Below are 22,364 nucleotides of genomic sequence, written 5' to 3'. Positions count from 1 at the left end.
CAGAAATTCACATTACAATAAAAGTATTTTGTCCATACCGGAGTGAGTGCAGCAGCATGTTTTGTAGATCATACGGCACATGCTACGAGGTGTCTCAATCTCTTAGGTGGATGTCTGCGGCTGGTGGTCATTGTGTTGAGGGTAAGTAAACCCTTAGACTGTTCACGGCTGGACATTGTGCAGAAATGTGTTTGGGACTTCCATCAGAAGGATAAATGTAGCATATGGAGAGATATGGTTTAAAAATTCAAGGAAGGCATAGTCTTGCATTCACAAGTTTTGACATTCACACTGTGGGACGTTCACCATATGATCACGAGCTGATAACTCACCTACACAGCTCTGGAAAATAATCCATCATATAGTGTTGCCAGATTGTGCAGATGGCTGGATTTTGGATTCTGAGGGATGGCTAGTATTTGTTCTTGCGATACTCTGCAAATAACAAATTCTTTGGATGGAAAATGTTCAGTTTTCAATAATGGGTTGCATTAATACTTCATGTTCAAATGTACAGCAGGTTCCTTCTCCCAGTACTCATTGACCGGATTCATAGGCTTTACATTTTGCAACCACTTTATTGTGAACTGGGGACCCATTGTCTGTGATTGTATTGGGTAGAAGAGCTTCAGTAATGTGCATTTGAGAATAACACAGGCCAACAATGGAAAAACCTTTTTGCTGAAAATACCTTATTCTTATGTTTTTTTAGGGTGGGAAATCCAAATATGATTCTTAAAAAAACGGTATCACTCACCATTTTTCAAATTTTACAGTTAACTTTATTAAATTAAGCGATTTTTGAAAGAATTTAACAGCTTTTATATAGTTAAAATAATTTAAAAAGGAGGTGTAATGAATGTAGATGATGTTGGTAGCACTGCTGAAGAACACTTGCTGGCAGAAAAGGTCAATTATATTTCTGTGTTAACAGATGGTGTTTTGTTTACTGTCAACCCAACCTCACTTTCCCATTTCCTGTACATGTGCTCAGTACAATGTCTAATTGTGGTTGTAAAAACTCTGCTGACAGTTTTTGTTATATTTGTGGTGAATTTGTGATTAAAAAACACCAAATAAACATTACAGACTTTGTGAAAAAGGTTTACCTATCATACTTTGGATCTAAACTTAGTGATCAAGATAAATCTTGGGCACCACATAAAGTATGTGATGTGTATGTTGAAGATATGAGAAAATGACCCAAAAAAGGAGAAAAAAGCCTTTGGATTTGCTGTTCTTATGATATAGAGGGAGCCAAGAAATCATTCCAATGATTGCTACTTTTGCAGTATTGATATTACTGGTCATAACTGAAAAAGCAAGAAAGTAACAAGCTACTCTAACCTTCCGTCTGCTATCCGACCAGTAGGACATGGTGTAGACTTGCCAGTTCCTGAACCACCAGATGATTTAAATTCTAGTCCAACAGAAGTATTTTCTGATGTAGAATGTGATTTAGATGAACCAGATGATGATGAATTTCATTGTAATACAGAAAGTCCAGAGCCCAAATTGTTTACGTAGACCGAGCTTAACGATTTGGTTAGGGATCTGGGCTTAACAAAAGAAAAAGCTGAATTGCTTGGCTCTAGATTAAAAGAAAGGAACTTATTGGCAGTTGGAACCAGCATATACATGTATAGAAAGAGAGCACAGCAATTTTCCAAGTTTTTTCAACAAGAAGGTGATGAATGAGTTTGGTATTGAATACATGAAGGATGACTGGAGGCTGTTTATTGAGTCATCCAAAACTAGTTTAAAGGCTGTTTTATTACACAATGGTAACTTGTTGGACGTTCTATACATATGAAAGAAAGCTATGAAAACCTAAAAATAGTGCTAAATAAAAAAGGCTATTCTGTTCATGGTTGGATTATATGTGGCGATCTAAAAGTGACACGCAAGCTCCTTGATCAGCACGGTGGCTTTACCAAATTTCCATGTTTCTTGTGTGCATGAGACAGTTGGGCTAGGGATCAACACTGGTGCAGAAAGAACTTGCCTGTGGGAGAGTCTTTAAAACCAGGTGAGAAGAACATTCTATGCAAAAACCTTGTAGATCCAAAAAACGTACTCCTTTCACCTCTACATATAAAGTTAGGCCTACTGAAACAGTGTGTAAAGGCTTTGCCCAAAGATAACCCATGTTTTAAGTATTGCTGCCAAAAGTTTCCACAGCTTTCAGAAGCTAAACTAAAAGAAGGCATCTTTGTTGGACGTGACATTAGAAAATTAATGTTTGATGTTAAGTTTGTGGATACAATGACCTTAAATGAGAAAGGAGCATGGGTATCATTCAAGCAAGTTGTTGCAAAGTTCTTAGGACATGAAAAAGACCCAGAATATGTTTCTATTATAGCTACAATGTTAAAGAAGTTTAAAACTTTAGGATGTTTAATGAGCCTGAAAGTTCACCTTTTGAACAGTCACCTTGATTACTTCCCAGACAATATGGGATATGTTAATGAGGAGCAAGGAAAGTGTTTTCACCAGGACATTAAAGTGATGGAAAAACGCTACCAAGGCCGCTGGAACACCAAATGATGTGGGACTACTGTTGGTCACTTCACCGAGAAGTTCAGCAATCAACTCATCGTAGAAAAAACGACACAAGAATTTTCTAATTTTTTTTTTTATTTAAGGGGGAGGGGGGGGGTTACAAAAAAAACGAAGGCTAGATTTGCATTCAGCTCATAAAAATCTATAAAGATCAGCTATCAAAGTAAAAAAAAGTTGTTAAAAAAAATTCGTTGGCCTGTGTAATTATTGCTGATAAGGAAATTGGTGCATAATGTACTTCCTTGTGGTTTCAGCACAGTGTCAGCCTGACACAATGTTTTTTGTGTAACTAGCCTGTGGTCCTGTAACAAAATACTAGATATTATTGCCAGTTGCGTACCAAAGCAATAATGACAGACTGTGATTGATGCCATGTTGAAACCCTTCAAGATTCTGTTTCCAGGCAGAAGTGAGGGCCAACTCATGTGCTCAAGAAAATAACTGAAGAAGTTGAGAAAGAGACATTTGAATTCACGCATTGGAAATCAAATAAGGTAATGTATGTACAGTCTCTCTACAGTTTTAACATACCCTAGGCTGATATACCGCCTTGTAACATCCCCTCTATGGAATGACAAACCCTAACTTATAACGTACTGGACCCCTTGGACTGTCTGGTACGGTAACTGGTAGATTTTCACAGGTGTGTGGCAGGTCCTCTTTGTGACTTACCTGCACTGTGTGGATTCTGGGTTTAGTGAATACGTAGAACTAAGGTTTTGGAGAGGAATTCTGGTGCTACAAAATAATGCAAAACAGCTCACCGGACTTGCGTGGCAGAAGCGTAGTCAGCTTCCACACTTTTTTGACCTGTAATCTTACCTGCCCTTACCTGCAGTTCCGCCTCTTATGTTATTCGGCACCTTGTGGATTCTGGATTTAGCAAATATGTAGAACTAAGGTTTTGGAGAATAATTCTGGTGCTACAAAATAATGCAACATAGCTCTGATAAAAGCAATTATATTCTAGAGACATGTTGGCTCAAAATCCTTTGATACTATTTATTATAAACAAATTGCAAAATCGTAGTTTGCATGCCAGAATCCAGCCAGATAGTGGGCAGACGGGTATGCCCCTCTAAGTGGATTTAATACCACTGTAGGATACTGACCGCATTTGGCTATTGTCTCAATCAGGCTAATCCCAATTGTGATTGAATTAATATAATTCACTCAGCTGCCACATGGGTCTTTTGATGCACAAGGCCAGGCTACTGTATTACCGAATGCCACGGAACTCATTCTTTACTTACACTTGATATCCCACATAAAAATAAGCGTGATTATAACTAATTGGTCATAATGATCACTGGCAAGAAAAAAAAAAAAAATTGCAACAGCAGAGGTTAGCACAGCAGTGGACTTTGAACTTACTGTGTTAAAGGACTATTGTGTTGTTGCACACAATTAGCTTTGCTCATTTAACTATTTGTGTCTGTGCCTCAGTAATTGTCACATATTAAGATAAACATTCATCTACAGTCAAAATAACTTCACCACCTATGCAAATGTTACTTTGTCACGGTCTTATTCAGATTTAGCCAAAAAGCAAAGCTTAGTTTGTAATCATGTGAGAGTGCAACTGCCGGCCATCCATACTGCTCTGCGGTCGAACCGCTAGTCATCAACAATGGTGTGATGTGCGCCCTTCTCCCCCACTAAACTGCTTGTGAAATTAGCCACCATCTTTTCCCTTAAAACAGACACATTTTACCCTATACTCTTCCTGTTGCTTTATGCGCATATACACTTTTGATTTACACTCTTCTGCAGATTTTACTCTGGCCCTCTGCTCTAAAGATTTTTAAAGGAACTACTTTTTTACCCTTTGGTAGCCTCTGATTGGAACAGTACACCTTCTCCATCCCCAAGGGGTGTCCGTCTGTGGATGCTGCATCATGTTTTGAGCTACCCCTGGCTTTTCTGTATCCTTCTGCCTTCACGTTCTTGCAAGTCACTGTGCTGGCCTATTGCACCCGACTCGGCTCTTATCATATCCCTTCGGCACTCGACACGCTACCTCCGCTCTGGCCATGCATCGGTCAGCTATCCCGCTGCATTCTAATTGGCACTCACTTAATTAAAAAGGCTATACCTTTAGCTTCATTGCCCGTGCAACAACCGGGTTTCTTTCTGAAGCCACCTCATATTCTTAGCTATCGAAGGAAGTCCTTAAAACTGTTGCTTACCTGAAGCACGGTCATTCGTGTATGTATGTGGTGAACATGATATTCCCCACCATTCTTCTACTAAGAGCTGCTGGCTGGCTATAAATAATAATAATAATAATAATAATAAAGTGAAAATAGAAGGAAACAAAACCATACATTCAACACAAACCAAAAGAAATTTTATCAGACAATAGATAACCCACACATTAAAATAGACAACCCACCAAACATAACAGACATGGAACACTTCTGGAGCAACATATGGTCAAACCCGGTACAACATAACAGGCATGCACGGTGGATACAAGCAGAAACAGACACATACAAGGTGATACCACAAATGCCGGAAGTGATAACTTTGCAACATGAAGTCACCTGAGCAATTAATTCTACGCACAATTGGAAAGCCCCTGGAAAAGGTAAAATAGCAAATTTCTGGCTAAAGACGTTTACCTCAACACATTCACATCTAACTAAATTATTTAACAATATAATAGAGGGAAATATTCCACGCGGGAAAAATATGTTTAAAAACAAAGATGATGTGACTTACCATACGAAAGCGCTGGCAGGTCGATAGAAACACAAACAGACACATACATACACACAAAATTCAAGCTTTCGCAACAAACTGTTGTCTCATCAGGAAAGAGGGAAGGAGAGGGAAAGACGAAAGGAAGTGGGTTTTAAGGGAGAGGGTAAGGAGTCATTCCAATCCCGGGAGCGGAAAGACTTACCTTAGGGGGAAAAAAGGACGGGTATACACTCGCGCGCGCGCACACACACACATATCCATCCACACATATACAGACACAAGATATGTCTGCTTGTGTGTGTGTGTGTGTGTGTGTGTGTGTGTGTGTGTGTGTGTGTGTGTGTGTGTGTGTATACCCGTCCTTTTTTCCCCCTAAGGTAAGTCTTTCCGCTCCCGGGATTGGAATGACTCCTTACCCTCTCCCTTAAAACCCACTTCCTTTCGTCTTTCGCTCTCCTTCCCTCTTTCCTGATGAGGCGACAGTTTGTTGCGAAATCTTGAATTTTGTGTGTATGTATGTGTCTGTTTGTGTTTCTATCGACCTGCCAGCGCTTTCGTATGGTAAGTCACATCATCTTTGTTTTTAAATATAAATTATTTAACAGTTACATTGCAGACCCATACACAGTCCCTGATACACTTACACAAGGAATAACTTATCTGAAACCTAAAGATCAAGAAGACACAGCAAACCCAGCAAAATATCGCCCCATAACATGGCTACCAACAGTATACAAAATATTAACTTCAGTCATTACACAGAAATTAATGACACATACAACACAGAACAAAATTATAAATTAAGAACAAAAAGGCTGCTGCAAAGGAGCATGAGGATGTAAAGAGCAACTGATAATAGATGCAGAGGTGACATATCAAGCTAAAACTAAACAAAGGTTGATACACTATGCATACATTGATTACCAAAAAGCTTTCGGTAGTGTACCCCACCCATGGTTACTACAAATATTGGAAACATACAAAGTAGATCCTAAATTGATACAGTTCCTAAACATAGTAATGAAAAATTGGAAAACCACACTCAATATCCAAACAAATTACAGAATACCCCAGAAGACGTGACAATGTAGCAAAAATAATACATCAACAACTTGCCATAAAACATAAACTAATAAAACAACATGTTCCCACATACAAGTATGCACCACAAAATGTACTGGAGAATGATGAATATAAATTATGCAGGAACAGAACCATTATAACAGATAAAACAATACCACATAACAAAACTGACATCATACTCGCCAATAAAAAGAAGAAATTAACACAACTAATCGAAATAGCCATACCCAATACAACAAATATACAGAAGAAAACAGGATAAAAAATTGAAAAATACACCCAACTGGCTGAGGAAGTCAAGGACATGTGGCATCAGGATAAAGTTGACATTATACCAGTTCTACTATAAACTACAGGAGTCATACCACACAATATCCACCAGTACATCAATGCAATACAGCTACATCCAAACTTACATATACAACTACAGAAATCTGTAATTATTGATACATGTTCAATTACCCGAAAGTTCCCAAATGCAATGTAACATATACCGTACAGTTAAAAGGAAGTCACGCTTGATCAAGGTCCGTGTCACTTTTTTAACCAGACCTAAGGTCTGAGAAAGGAAAGATGATGATGATAACTGTGGTGGTGGTGGTGGTGGTGGTGGTGGTGGTGGTGAGGCCTGTGAACATTACAAAAAGAAGGTAAACCTGCATTCTGTGTTTCATACTGCATTGCATAGTTATTGCATGTATATTTTGGAAGTAACATGTTCGTACATTCCTCTTGGCTCTTGAACTCGCAAGCTGCAACTAGAAATTTTCACTTACGCAAATCATTTCTAAAGTTGCTAGCAACATTGATGGAAATGGTCTGAAGGACAACTAGGAATCACATTCCAGACCATTGCAATTGTAGTCTAGTGTGTATAACATCTCAACTAGTCACCTGCAAGAATAACAGGGCATTTGAAGAAATGTTTCCCTTCTTAGTCCAGTGCAATCTCCAGGTGATAGTACTTGTATTAAAATGTGTGAATGCCTCTATAATTGCTCTGTGGTGATATGGAAAGCAACATCTAACTATTTAATCAAGATAATGGGTAGTAAGAAAGTATGAATCATCTACAAGATAAGGAAACCTCACATTTAGACAGACCTGCTTGCTCCCAAGATCAAAGTCCAATTGAACATCCATCGTAAACTCTCACGCTGACAACATTGTCTGGGCCATTGCCGTGCTGCAGAGGGCACATATTTAGCAATTGGAAAAGTTAATGCATTGAATGTGGGTGGCCCAATCCACAGTAAGGGGTGCTATAGTGAATCCAGTATTACCGTGTTTACTCGAGTCTAAGACAACCCTCCCCCCCCTTTTTTAAGAGGCTCCTTGAGAAAAGTTTATTTTTAGCATATTCCTACTAATCAAGATTACAAACTGCCAAAAATGTTAGCATTATACCTGTTCTAAACTTAGGCCATTTATTGACTGTATACATTCGGAAAATACAGGGTGTTACAAAAAGGTACGGCCAAACTTTCAGGAAACATTCCTCACACACAAATAAAGAAAAGATGTTATGTGGACATGTGTCCGGAAACGCTTAATATCCAAGTTAGATCTCATTTTAGTTTTGTCCACCTACGCTCAATGGAGCACGTTATCATGATTTCATACGGGATACTCTACCTGTGCTGCTAGAACATGTGCCTTTACAAGTACGAGACATCATGTGGTTCGTGCACGATGGAGCTCCTGCACATTTCAGTCGAAGTGTTCGTACGCTTCTCAACAACAGATTCGGTGACCAGTGGGTTGGTAGAGGCGGACCAATTCCATGGCCTCCACGCTCTCCTGACCTCAACCCTCTTGACTTTTATTTATGGGGGCATTTGAAAGCCCTTGTCTACACAACCCCGGTACCAAATGTAGAGACTCTTCATGCTCGTATTGTGGACGGCTGTGATACAATACGCCATTCTCCACGGCTGCATCAGCGCATCAGGGATTCCATGCGACGGAGGGTGGATGCATGTATCCTCGCTAACAGAGGACATTTTGAACATTTCCTGTAACAAAGTGTTTGAAGTCACGTTGGTACGTTCTGTTGCTGTGTGTTTCTATTCCATGATTAATGTTGTTTGAAGAGAAGTAATAAAATGAGCTCTAACATGGGAAGTAAGCATTTCCGGCCACATGTCCACATAACATATTTTCTTTCTTTGTGTGTGAGGAATGTTTCCTGAAAGTTTGGCCGTACCTTTTTGTAACACCCTGTACAAGGAGAAATGAAGGAATGGCTTACATTAATTTTTTGTCCTCACTACCTTTCTCGCTTACTAAGCCTGTAATTTGTGGTATCACTATTTTTAATAATCACAAGCATCCTAATAGCACAGTTGTGAAATTTATTTCTTCATTGTCAAAAATATTTGGCTGTTTCTTCAGAATGTGATAAGATTTCTGAGGTTACGGTTACGGTGAGACCTGAGAGCGCAGCTGCTATTTGCTGAATACATATCAGAATTTCACTTTAATACTGATGTAAGAATGTTACAATGTTTCTTGCTTCCAAACATATTATCTGCCAGCTTCTCTCTCATTGGCTGTGCAGAACCAGCAGCTGACACACGCCCCCTTCTTTCCTGCTGTAATTCATTCTCGCAATAACAATTGCAATCAATGTAAAATGATTTATTTCATTTTTTAGACATTTCATCCTGGATTCACTTTCTTTCTTGTTTCATCTGAATGTCACCATCTTGTTCTGAAGCTGCTTGAAAGGTGTTAATGTTTTTATTAGGTATTTGATTATGTGAACAGCGGCTGAATTCCCATTTGCAACCCACTTGGTAAATTATTAGAATATCTCATTACCAAATAAAATATTGTTTTGCATTCAGAATCGAGCAGTGTTTTTTGAAGGACATTTTCGCCTTTCAGCGTTACCTTTACTTACAAAGCACCATAAATGTTTATACACGGTATTGATTCATGTATCTGAACTTTTGTTGCAAACCTGTTCAAATGCAACAACATGGTAGTATTTAATGATGTGTCCTCTCATTTTTCACAAAACTATCATATGTCAAGCAGAGTGTAGATTATTGTGGTAGCTAGTTCGTAGTTTCTGGTGTCCCCCTCGCATTAATGTGCGTGAGTCAAATGTAACGTGATTGTTTGAGCAAGGTCAGTAGTGTATCCAGCACTTCAGTGTATCAGGACTGTTGGTTCTCAAGTATCGTTTGCTGTACCTACCCTTCCAAATTCTATGAAATAAATCATCATGTGTCTTAAATAGCCAAAGCTTCGTCTGTAAACATAAGACAACTCCTATATCACTCAATTAAACAACATAAAAATGATGACCTCAGCGGCTATAGTTTCATCTGCAAATATAAGACGACCCTATAACTTTTGAATGATGAATTTGGGAAAACACCTTGTCTTATAATCGAATAAATACAGTATGTTGTGAGTTTGTAGCACCACATATTAACATCCTAAATGTCTCAAGTGGGGATAGACAATATGCAGGGCTAGATGTTCAGTAGGTTTTGTATTTGAGTCATAAGTTTTATGAGGCATTTTCTAGTTCACATATTATGCCATGCTCAAAGGTATTTCACAGATCTATTAAGGTCCATTAAGTTCTGACATGTATGGTTGATTTTGTCACTTCTGTTGGAAGTGACGTCCACTTAAACAGCTTGAGAATTCAGTGTCCGATGCCCTCAACCATCTTACCACGTATTAACTCTCCTTGTGTCTTGTTTAATACCATGGAATGAGATATCGGTGATATGAAGGTGCAAATTTATTGTCTGTACATGGTGTCATGAACAATTGTGATTGATTAGTGTGTATAGATTGACAGTCTGACTTCAGATGGAAAGTACATTTTTGTTTTGCTTATTTATAATTGTCAACCCATATACTTTACTATTTGACCTTTTCTTCCTCAGATTGAATGTGTGTATCATATAATTCTTTTTTCCAGATCTTCAGTTATTAAGTGACACTGAATTGTCGGAAGAGATTACTTCATCATCCTCAGTACATCAATCAAAAACCCAATTGCGGGAGTTTGTTCCAGGAAAACTAGAACAATCTTTGGATGAGGATAATAGTCAAAATTTGTTTTGTGAAAACTTGATGAAGAACTGCAGCGTTACTGAAAGATGTGTAGTGAGCAGCAGGCATGCTTCACTACAAACTAAATATGTTGACACTGAAAATGGGAGTGAAAATGGACATATGGGCACAAATATGACCTGTCTGATGTCAGCAGACAGATCAGATGGAGACAACCAAATGTCTGCTGATGTTCACTCAACAAACTCCTTTCTGCCAGATGTTTCTGAAAGTGAGTATCATGTTGCTGATCCTAGTACCAGCCCAGTTAGTATATTATTGTCAGAAGTTTCATCTTGCATAGCTTTGAAAGCAACTGCATACACTTCTTTGCCATGCTGTTCTCTTTAGCTTGTGGCAGAAGGGAAAACAGTACTGTCATATGTCTTAACATATGTTGCACTACATCTTTTGTTGAATTTCTCAATATAATATTACCTACTTGTTGTTTACTGTCCAATTGAATAATGGCTTGGCCCCTGCAGAAATAACATCTTAAAGCAGGGATGATGTCTCCCAGGAGAAATGATCAGTATTCATGGATTTGAAGCAAAAAAGTCTAGTAAACACTGGCTCTAAAGAGCATACCTTAAAAGCTATAACGATGTGTTCATCTTTGTTACTGTCAAACATCTCCTCTAGTGAACAAGTTCTCATAGCTCTCAAGGTATGCATTTAAGAGCTCATGTTTACCAGACTTTATTTTGCTTCTAATGAGCATTGCTGTTATATCCTCGAATATTGACGATTCATTCAGGAACACCCTGTGTGAATCAGAGAGACGACAGTTGTTTGAGAGATCCATCGGGAGGGGGGGGGGGGGGTGCTACCACCAATGATACTAAAAGATCCAGGCAGGATTGCTATGGTGGATGACAGTGATGGTGATGGTGAGTATGATACGATGATGATGATGATTAATAATAATAATAATAATAATACATAAGAAAACAGGAGAAAAAATTGAAAAATACATCCAACTGGCTGAGGAAGTCAAGGACATGTGACATCAGGATAAAGTTGACATTACACCAATTATACTACCAACTGCAGGAGTCATACCACACAATATTCACCAGTACATTAACACAATACAGCTACATCCAAACGTATATATACAACTACATAAATCTGTAATTATTGATACATGTTCAATTACCCGAAAGTTCCTGAATGCAATGTAACACATACCGTACAGTTAAAAGGGAGTCACGCTTGATCAAGGTCCGTGTCACTTTCCATTTTTAACCAGACATAATGTCTGAGAAAGGAAAGAAATAATAATAATAATAATAATAATAATAAAGCATTTAATGGTGTAAATCTGCCCTCAACCCAGGTATACATTTTCAATGCCACCTAGCTTAACTAAAACTTGTACATTTTCAAAATGGTAAGTTTTTGCATTGTGCCTGTCCCTTAAATTCAAGGCGCAAGTTGTAATATTCACATTCGCAAATCATTTCCAAAGTTGCAAATACCAGTAAGTGTCATTGGAATAATCAAATATCTAACTCCAAACCTTTGCGTAGATATGTGTACACTCTTAGCCACTAAACTACAACAGTGACAGGGTGTTTGAGGAAGTGTTTCACTTTGTTGCCCAACATTTTCCACAGGTGGCAGTACTTGTCGTACTGCTGTCCTCCAGGGGATGAATGACTAGCAACTTGAGAAGTTAATGAAATAGATGCTGAATGGCCTGACCCCCAAGCTGATTTCATTGTGCACTCTGTATTGTCTTATAAGTTAATACACCAGGTACTGACATGTATGCCACGGTAAGGGTGACACCATCTGTAATAAGCACCACCAAGTCCCAGTTATCCCCTACAGTTTGTATTTGAATCACATATTTGAATGAGCAAAATCTAGTGCACACATTACCATAATGCCCAAAGGTATTTAATATATTTATAAGGTCCCATAATTACTAGCAAAAACATTTGCTGATTCTTGTCAGCTCTGTTGCAAGTAATAATGTTCACTTTAACAATGTTATTATGCTCTGCCAGATGCCCTCACATGATGTATCAGAGTAACTCAGCTGGTGTCTTTTTTAATATTAATGTAAATAAGATTAGAGATAATAAGAGGTATCTAAAAGTAATTTTTGGGATCCATGTTAATTATTAGGTAAAGCTGTCATCAGCCCTAATGTTGGTGTGAACACTGCATTGCGTTACTAGACATGGGTTCCCCTTGGTGGTGGTATGCCGTCTTCCTCCGCCCCTACACAGCCAGTTTAACGTGGACTGCAATCCGTAGTGCAACTTGGCATTTTTCTCATTACCAAACATTTTGGAATTAACTGATTCTGCAACATGTTGGTTAAATTTTTGTAATAGCCTAAATCCTAAGACACCTATGAGGTATTACTTACACAATGTTGATGTTGCGTAGTTAAAAATCTAGTGTAACTGGAGGAGTATTTCACATCTAGAATGGTTCATTAGCAAGAAGTGAAAAAATAATCATACATAGCATGTCTCTGGTTGCTCCCTTACCTTCAGTCACACAGTCACACCATAGCAAGTTCCACGAACAATACGAGACTGGAATAGAAGGGAGAACCGATAGAGGTACTCAAAGTACCATCCGCCACACACCGTCAGGTGGCTTGCGGAGTATGGATGTAGATGTAGAGGTGAAATGTAAGAGAGATGCAGATACAAATTTATTCACTGTACACAAATGCTTGGATACTAGCGATTGATTAGTGTAGATAGATTCATAGTCTGACTTCTCAGATGAAAAGTACATACTTATTGTGTTTCTTTATAATTTAGAATTGTCATTTTTGACTATTCTTGCATTCAGTTTGCTGAGATTAATTGCGTGTATTAAATAATTCTTATTTTTGTGTTTGTATTTACAGGTTTTGAGTTGGTAAGTGACATTGAATTGTCAGGAGAGATTACTCCAGCATCTTCATTACAACAATCTGAAACCCAAATGCAGGAATTTGTGACAGGAAGACCGGAAAAATCTTTAGATGACAATAAAAGTCAAGATTCACATTGTGAATACTTGATGAAGAACTGGAATGTTACTGAAAGACTTGTAATGGACAGCAGGCACACACCATTACGAACTGGAACTCTTGACATTGAAACTAAGAGGGAAAATGGAGATATGGATGCAAATGATGGCGGTATTATCTGTGATGAGAAGTTAATGTCAGCAGACACATCAGATGGAGACAACCAAACGTCTGTGGCTACGTTTGAGGATATAACTGTTGATGTACATTTGAGCAACTCTTTTCAGCCAGATGACGTTGAAAGTGAGTATCACTTTGATGGTAGTATCAGCTAGGATGGTATATTTCTGTCAGAAACTTCCTCTTGAATAGTTTTAGAAGTAAATGCACTCACATCCTTTCTGTGTTTTGTTGTTAGCTTGTGGGGAAGAGGGAGGTGAATTGAAATATATATAACACATATTGTGAAACTTGTTCTTCTCGAACTCTTAGTTTAATTTTTCACACTTTTGATTACTGTCTAATAGAATAATAACTGGGACTCAGAGCTATAAGGTCTTAAAGCGTAGCCAATTTTGTTGGCACTGACTACTGCTATTCTTATTTTCTGTTGAAGGGATGTGTTTTTACTATAGTTTTATTATCTTTCTCATCACAGTTATCCATAAAGTAGTGAGAGCCATTTTTTTGTGGCTTAATAGAAGTCTGGAAGTGGTTTGTTTAGATACTGCTTTAAACACACTTTCTTTGAACTTCAAAAATTGGTAACTGAAAGTCCTTGCATTAAGAACTGTAACATATGCTACAAACTTCAATGCATTCTGATACTTTTGTGGTGTAGTGATTCTTTCTGTTGCTGTTGACTGTGAAGGTACAGGTTTTCACTTTGTGTTCACACACTGCAGCATCAATCTTAACACCATTACTATTTGTGCAGGTATCGTTACCACTGTCCTGCATAGTAAGGTTTCTTTAGTCTGATGTCTACTTCATCACTCTTTATCCTTAAACACTACTTACATAATTGTGACATTTTCTCTTTATTTCTTCATATTTTTGCAGTACGGTGTCACAATCTGCTAATGTGCAAAGACGGAAAATATTTCAAATGTTGACAGATTTTTGTAACAGTGAAGCAAATCCTTGTGTTCCCTCTCATAATCTGGTAGTTTCTTGTCCATGCTGCTAAATTATCTCTCTCTCTCTCTCTCTCTCTCTCTCTCTCTCTCTCTCTCTCTCTCTCTCTCTCTCTCACACACACACACACACACACACACACACACACACACAGTGTTAAAAAATTCTTGATGTCAATAATCTTGGCTTTGTCTAAATCATTAAGTGCTAAGAGAAACTGTGTAGAACTCAAGCAAAAAACTGTGGAATACGTTTTGTAAGATTTGTAAACAAAAAGCTGAAATCAGTGACAAATGAAAGTGAAGCAGGTGACCTGGAGGTGACATTTTATGAGACTAAAACTTAAAGGTATTGAGGATGCAAATAAAATTTGAGATGATTTGGGATGCTCTCTCTTCAAACTTCATTCCATCCCAAATAACAGCAAGATGTTAGGTGGCAAATGGAAGGTTGAAAAAGTGAACCACGTTTTGGAAAAAAAGATTACCAGGCATTAGATTACAGTGTTAAAATTTCTGATAGTAGAGAGGATAAAATGGATGATGAAATTGTTAAGAAAGCCAAAGATTTTGATGCAGTGGTAGAGTTAATGAAAGAGAAAGGGGCTAGTGTAAGATCATCTGGGGAAAAAAATAAAGTTTCAACTTAAGCACCTCTCTCTTGGTCAAAGAAGAGAGAAAAATGCAATATTTGACGTTAATGAGTATGTGGTTCAACAGGAGAAGAAATTGAAAACAGAAATGGACATCTGGTCAATTGAAACTTCCTGGCAGATTAAAACTGTGTGCTGGATTGAGACTTAAACTTGGGACCTTTGCCGTTCACAGGCATACACACTACCATCTGAGTTACCCAAGCATGACTCACAACCCATCCTCACAGCTTCAGTTCTGTCAGTACCTCTGCTCCTACCTTCCAAACTTCACAGATGCTCTTCTGCGAACCTTGCAGAAGTAGCAGTCCTCTTCTGTGAAGTTTGGAAGGTAGAAGAAAATTCAGAGTCACCACTGGACAAGAAATGGCTGTGCGATCCATACTCTTTGTGGTGATGTGATAAATGAGGAAAATAAATTGGTAATAGTAAACTATTGGTTCACAGGTGATGATATGGAGCATGATGTAGGATTTGAAAATGCTGCTCTGAAAGAAATGGTTAAGTTTTTGACTAAATACTACCCGCGAGTCAAGAAACTGCATTAATTCATTGAAGAATGCACTGCACTATATCAAAATAGAAAGAGCCTCAAAAACTTGTGTGAACACATTGGGAGGGTCAGTAAAACATATGATGAGAGAAGATAGTCCTCAGAGGACTATATACAAATACTAACAACATTTGGTTTTCATAGTTTTTTCAAGGCTAATATTGACTTTTTAATTTATTTTTATTTTTTCCCACTTGTTAGAGAAAATCAATGCAGATAACCTACACAAGAGCTTAGAGAAGAGATTTTTGGCAACCCACACAATACCTGGTACCAGGAATTTTGACAGTTTCTAACCACTTTCCTGTTGTTCATTAGAACTTACAAGAATAACTTGTTCTGTAAAGCCTTCCTTGATTTTCTCATTCAATGAAACTGTCTCTCAATGGACACTCATCCTTCCTCAACAACTCTTTTATAGCAGCCGTTTATGATGACAGATAGTACTTTGCTTTTATCAGGAAGCTATATGATGGACGAGATGCTGAAATAATCTTTTTCCACCCCCCTTGGACTCATTCTGGGTGAGAAGGAAGACTCTTGTGTCTTTGGAAGACATTTTATGTACTGCTGGTGTACCAGAGTCAACCACATTAGGAAGAACGTATTACTTTAATCAAAAAGATATGATGTTAACAAAATCCAGTTTGTCACAGTGGATTAAAAATAGAGATGGTGTTTCAACTTTCAATTGAAAACTCAAAATATCTTCACTGCTGAACATGTATATTTTAAATTTATACATTTGTCAACATAGAATAATTGTTGTTTAAATGTGCTCATTTGATACCCATAAATAAAGATAAATATTAGTAATGCAGATTCTTCAATTAAAATTATAAGTTTTGGCTCTCTACTTTTATAATTTTAACAAAATGTGAAACACGTACTAAAGCTTATATGTCTACATAATGTATTTTAAATGACCTTCTGAACAATGATATGAATAACTTTTAGACATAAATTAAAATCCCATGTCTGTAAAAACTCGTGCTGTCTTTCGTTTATCATATTTGATTATCAATAAAAAGTCTTGATAACAGCTTTGTCCGAAAGTATTTTGTATATTTAATAAATCACTGTTTGAGCTATAATAGGTCAAGTTGATTTTCTATGTTCCCAGAAGTCAGAGTTACTAAATATTCTTTCCCATGAAGATACATTCTTTTTCTAGTATCTGGAAAAATCTGACAGTGATGGAAAAGTAAGCCAAGCTACTCCCCCTCCCAAGTAATGCAACCAAACTGGAAAGCTTCAGCCACAGTATTTATGTATGCTTTTTGAAAATTTACCATTTTTATTTTTCTGCCATAAACTATATGGAAGTGATTTTACACTGGTTATTACTGTGGCAAATCTAACTGTTGAAAAAGTTGCATGAAAATATAGGGCAGTGGGTGTCAGGCCTCGATGAACATACTTGAAGTTTCATTCTGGATACTTGAAGTTTGACCCTTCTTTGATTGCTGTAAATAGTTTTTTGATTTCAGATCTATTTGTGTGTTGATTCATAGAAACCCCATTAATATTTTTATTTTATTACAAAACATACAATCCTGGGAATTATTTAAGACCGAAACTAGGTTCCCAGCACACTGGAGAAATGTGATACATACATTTTTCAACACCTGTTTAATTTGTCCAGAAATTGAAAAGTAACATACATTAATATTTTTTTACAATTTCCTTTGTAACTTTACTAATTAAATCATTGTGTATCTGTTAACTCCCGGCCGCGGTGGCCTAGCGGTTCTAGGCGCTTCCCTGGAACCGTGCGACTGCTACGGTCGCAGGTTCAAATCCTGCCTCGGGCATGGATGTGTATGATGTCTTTAGGTTAGTTAGGTTTAAGTGGTTCTAAGTTCTAGGGGACTGATGACCTCAGATGTTAAGTCCCATAATGTTCAGAGCCATTTGAACCATCTGTTAACTGGACGCCTCTCTTAATTTCTGAAAAAATCCAAGTCAAAAGCTTCAGAAAAGCCTGAGTTATAAAAATTTTTGTAAAGAAGTAAAATTTTGCTTGGATATCCTTGCAGAGCCAAATTACTAGAACAGGGTGTATACGACCCGGGACAACCGGGAGATCCGGGAAAAACCCGAGAATTTTTTCATCCGGGAGAAAACCGGGAAAAACCCGGGATAATTTTAGAATTCCGGGAATTTTTCATTGTTGTAGTTTTTTCAGTTAAATTTTTGTAATTTGACTGGTAAGAACCGATACACTAACAAAGGATATTACTGTATCCCGCTACTGCACAATAATACTTCAACAATAAACCATAAACGAGAGAAAAAAACAAAAATAACTTAAATTGCAATGGAAGTGCGCCATATACATCGACACACAGTGCTCATGCAAGCGTCTGCCAACTGAAAATGTGTCAAAGGATTTAGGAAGACTTTTCAGTGCTTCATAACAACAAATTGCCTCCAATGAGCGTGAAGTCGCAACTGTTTACATTCGATTTGTTTTAGCAGTTACGCGCGGGCTTATGCGCATGCGCAGTTGAGTCACATTTGAGTAGTAGATTCTCCAGCTTCTGGCCGCAGGAATGTGGCTGTTGGCTGTTGCAAGCAGTCGCAGCAAGCAGCTAGATGTTACCGGGGAAGGGGGGGGGGGGGGGCGCCAAATTCATATTCTTGAGGAAAAAAACTTGTTTCATAAAGCGCTTAGCATTCAGCGCACGTTTTTCTATCGATTATTCATATGATTTTTAAACACTTCCCTGTTGATTATTGAACACATTTTAAGTTGATTTCTGAATGAATCATAAGGTGACTTTTGAAAGAATGCATGCATAGTGTACGTGATGTCTGTCAGAAAAATCCTCGTCCCATCTAGAAATAAACTTTCCGCAGACAAAAGGGGACGGGGCTACACAAGCTTGAGGGAGTAAAGGCGAACGGTTGAATGCCAATCGCTGTCTGTTTATGTGGTTGATTTGGTTTGCGAATGATTGGCATTGTTATAATTACTAGCAAAATCCATAGATTCAGACTACCAGAATGGAAATAAACGACTGACAGGAATAACAGGTGAGAAAGCTTACGTATTATCTTCTCAGTGTATCCAAGAAATGAAATTTTGACAGAAAATTTTTGGCCAGATCGCTACACTAGTAAGGACCAAGTAGTACAGTCCCTAGGTAGCAGCCGCATAAGTTCTATTGTGGAAGTAACACGGAAAACATGTTGTTCAAACACGTAATAATGCCTAACCGGAAAATAATCGTGGGATAACTAAACCTGTGATTCTGGCAAGGTTAGTGAAGTTAATTGGCGGACAAATTTTGACAGTGGCAGCAATAGCTACAGAATTGGTGATGACAAGATTGTTTGTTAGAACGAGGAAGGAGAAGAAATGGGTACATCACACAAATTATGGAAGAATAAGATGATTCCAAATTTATATAAAAATTTCGTAATACTACTTTTCAATCTCATGCTTGAGAAGCTGGTGCGTATGAATGAAATGTGAAACTGTTTCCTAACATAAAGTTTTTTGCTTGTAGTAGGCCTAATAGGCATTTGATATTGGTACTTCATGGATTATATTATGTCGTGTTATAAAAATGGCCATTTGTGCCAAGAGAGTCTCGTTTATTTGGTCTGTTACAAAATTGCTGCCATATTAAAAAGGCCTACTTTGTTTTATCCAGCAGACAGTGATAAAATAGACGTTATCAGATCAATAAACCACACCAGTCTTGGGTATTAGTTGTATTAACAGCTTTTTCAGTCTTAGATAACATCATTTCGATTTTTCATGTAGCAAACTGTTTGACAAACTTTGATGAGGTAATAGATTCTTTTGCAGAAAGAAAAACACGCCATGTAAAGCTGTAGCAAGATTAGAGAGAAAAAATGCTAGGAGCTAAGGTTTGAAGAAACGTGTAATTTCTTGCTTATCTCTTGTCAGTATTGGTTTTATATATCCTATATTTAATTTTATGTCACACAAAACAGCAAGTTATTAACTAATAGGCAATAAAGAGTTCAGATTTTCTGAAGGGTTCTTGTTCTCTTGATTACATATAATCACATCCGCTATTTTAAGAGGTGCGGGCTGGCAAACCGGCCGACTGGGAGCAGGAGAAGCACCATAAGACATTTCAATTTCCACCCTCCTGAATATAGTTTGGACGTGCGGTAGAAAAATGCTTTATGAAGAGGCGTGGCACTGCACTTTGGCATACTTAAGACCAAATAATATGTCGTACATTTCCTCGAATACATATGTTTTATGTTTCAGACTTTTCAGAAAGATGTGCACTACAAGATGAACAGATTTTGAAATTTTTTTGGTTTTTTTTTTTTTTTTTTTTTTCCAGTTTGCATATGTCGTAGATCCGGGGCTGATGCACAGAGCAGTCTGAGTTATAGTGGGTAGCCTCCACGTGTTTACATTTAGTGATTTTGCTGTTTCCCCTTCGTTTACTCTCACGTCAAATGAAAACAAAACGGATATCTGTGGCCAGGAGCTATCAGGTGAATTAAAACCCATTCACATAATTATGGATTAATTATTTTATTTCCACCTTTCTGACAGTCAAGCATTATCGCCTTGCGGAACAATGAAGTTGTTTTTGTCTGTTTGCTAAAGAAATTTTTGTTAACCTTCTCCGCAGAGGCAGTCAATGTATCTTAAACGAAATGTTTAATTCCACAGTACTGGCTAGTTTCAACTGTTCGCTGCATTTCAAGTGCACATTTTCATGCTCGTATGGCATTATGCCACAGTAAAGAACCAAACATGATATAATACAGTACTGGTGCTCCAAGAAAATTTACATCCCGAAAACCACACTGAAAAGCTTAATATCAGGTCGCGGTCTACTTCATTGGGAATCTGTACTTACGAATGTGCCCTTTAAGTATGCACTTTAAATGTGCACATTTAATTATATGGTTCACGAAATTCCGATGCTCTTGCAGTATCCTCTGATGTCTTCTTTCTTTTATGACATAATGTATGATCATTCAATGTTTTACACGTATGTACATACGGGTTTCCTATGTCATGATAGCTACCAAAGTGCGGTGTTGCTTGTTATCTGCGCTCTCTGGCAACTGCTGAAACGAACCTATTTCTAACAGGTCGCGGGAAAAAATTGCGAGCAGTGGTTTAAAAAGCGTTACTTTCAAAGTAAATATCCTTTTACGTAAGTTGAACTATGTGCAGGAATGTAGCATGAATTTATTAAATCACAGAGCATTTGACTCTCATTTAAGAATCAACTCTTTGATGACGAGCCATTTAGAAGAATTTCGAACCCTGAAGATCAGACATTTATGTCATTATTAAAAATTTTACTGGCACATTTGTGTGATATATCTTAAAGTGTAACACACGCAAAAAAGATCAACAGTATATGTGAAAGCTTAGCTTCTCTTGCAGCTTGAGACCAATATTATATGTGAAAGCTTTTCTTTTCTTGTAGCAACACTATGTATATTAATTTAAACTATTAACTTTCCGTGTTTGTGTGTTCGTGCTACTTAACAGTGATGTTGCTGTTGGCTGACTACATCACGTGTCCTGTGCTCTGAATATCCGCTGTCATCGGCTGGCGAGATCACGTGACATGAGCTACGAATGGCTTACAAAAGTGCATCAAAATGTCAATTTCAATGATTCGGAAAGTAACATGTGGTGTTTGGTGGAATTCCAATGTATACTTTCGTAATACGAAAATACGCAGCGTACATGTTGCTGCACATCAAAGATATTTCCAAAACGTGTCTTGTGCCAGGAAATTGTACATCCTTATATAAATCCATAACTATTGAAAGAATTGATAAGGGAAAATATACTGTCACCCGGGAGAAAGTGTATTGTTAACTGGGAAATCCGGGAAAAATCTGGGAATTTTTTTTCCTTGTCCACGTATACACCCTGTAGAACATTACTTTATTAAAACTGCAGTATGTAACATTGTAATTAGAGAACAAATAAAAATTGCAGAAGTTCTTATGAGTATAATCAAATGTACAAAGTTTCATGAAAATCTCAGACCATCAGGGTGATTTGACATGGAATGACCCTGTACATTTCTTCCTGCAAAACAGTGGCAGGTTTAGGTATCAATGTCGGGGGTGGACAGCGATATGCACCCTTCTCCCCAAAGTAGACCACAAAGAAGTCAATAATATTGAGATTTGGTGACGGTGGTGGCCAGAGAGGATGTGACAGTTCAGCCTAATGCTCACAAAACCAATCGTGGATGATCTGAGCTGTGTGAATAGGACCCCTGTCGTTTTGAAACACAGCATCACCACTGGGGAACAAACATTGTATCATGGGATGGACTTAAGTAGCCAAAATCGTCATATAATCCTCAGCAGTAAGGCAACCTTGCAGAGTAACCATGGTAGCCGTAGAATACCACGATATCTGTGCCCAAATCATCACCAAACTCCTGCTGTGCATCACTCTTGGGACATAAACATGGTCAGAAATTGGAAATAGTGTGAAATAAGATTCATCCAACCAAATGTCTTTCTTCCATTGCTCCATAGTCCAGGCTTTAAGGCTTCAGCATCACATTTTCCTGTTGTGGACATTGGCATGACTGATAAGTGAATTTGGAATTCCAGCTCGCCCA

At 37.8% G+C, this 22,364-nt stretch overlaps 1 protein-coding gene across 2 annotated transcripts in view; it reads left to right on the top strand.

Moving 5' to 3' along the window:
* LOC124722979 overlaps positions 1-22,364 on the top strand; it is a 241,189-nt gene that overhangs the window by 70,728 nt on the left and 148,097 nt on the right. For both annotated transcript variants that reach the window (XM_047248149.1, XM_047248148.1), the window contains 2 exons: positions 10,298-10,663; positions 13,310-13,717. In XM_047248149.1, coding sequence (XP_047104105.1) covers positions 10,298-10,663; positions 13,310-13,717 — 774 coding nt within the window. The remainder of the gene's footprint in view (positions 1-10,297; positions 10,664-13,309; positions 13,718-22,364) is intronic.

The sequence above is a fragment of the Schistocerca piceifrons genome, chromosome X (assembly GCF_021461385.2).
Source record: "Schistocerca piceifrons isolate TAMUIC-IGC-003096 chromosome X, iqSchPice1.1, whole genome shotgun sequence".
Classification (NCBI taxonomy): Eukaryota; Metazoa; Arthropoda; class Insecta; order Orthoptera; family Acrididae; genus Schistocerca; species Schistocerca piceifrons.
Note: the sequence above shows the minus strand (reverse complement) of the source record. Positions and strands in the feature narration are given on the sequence as shown.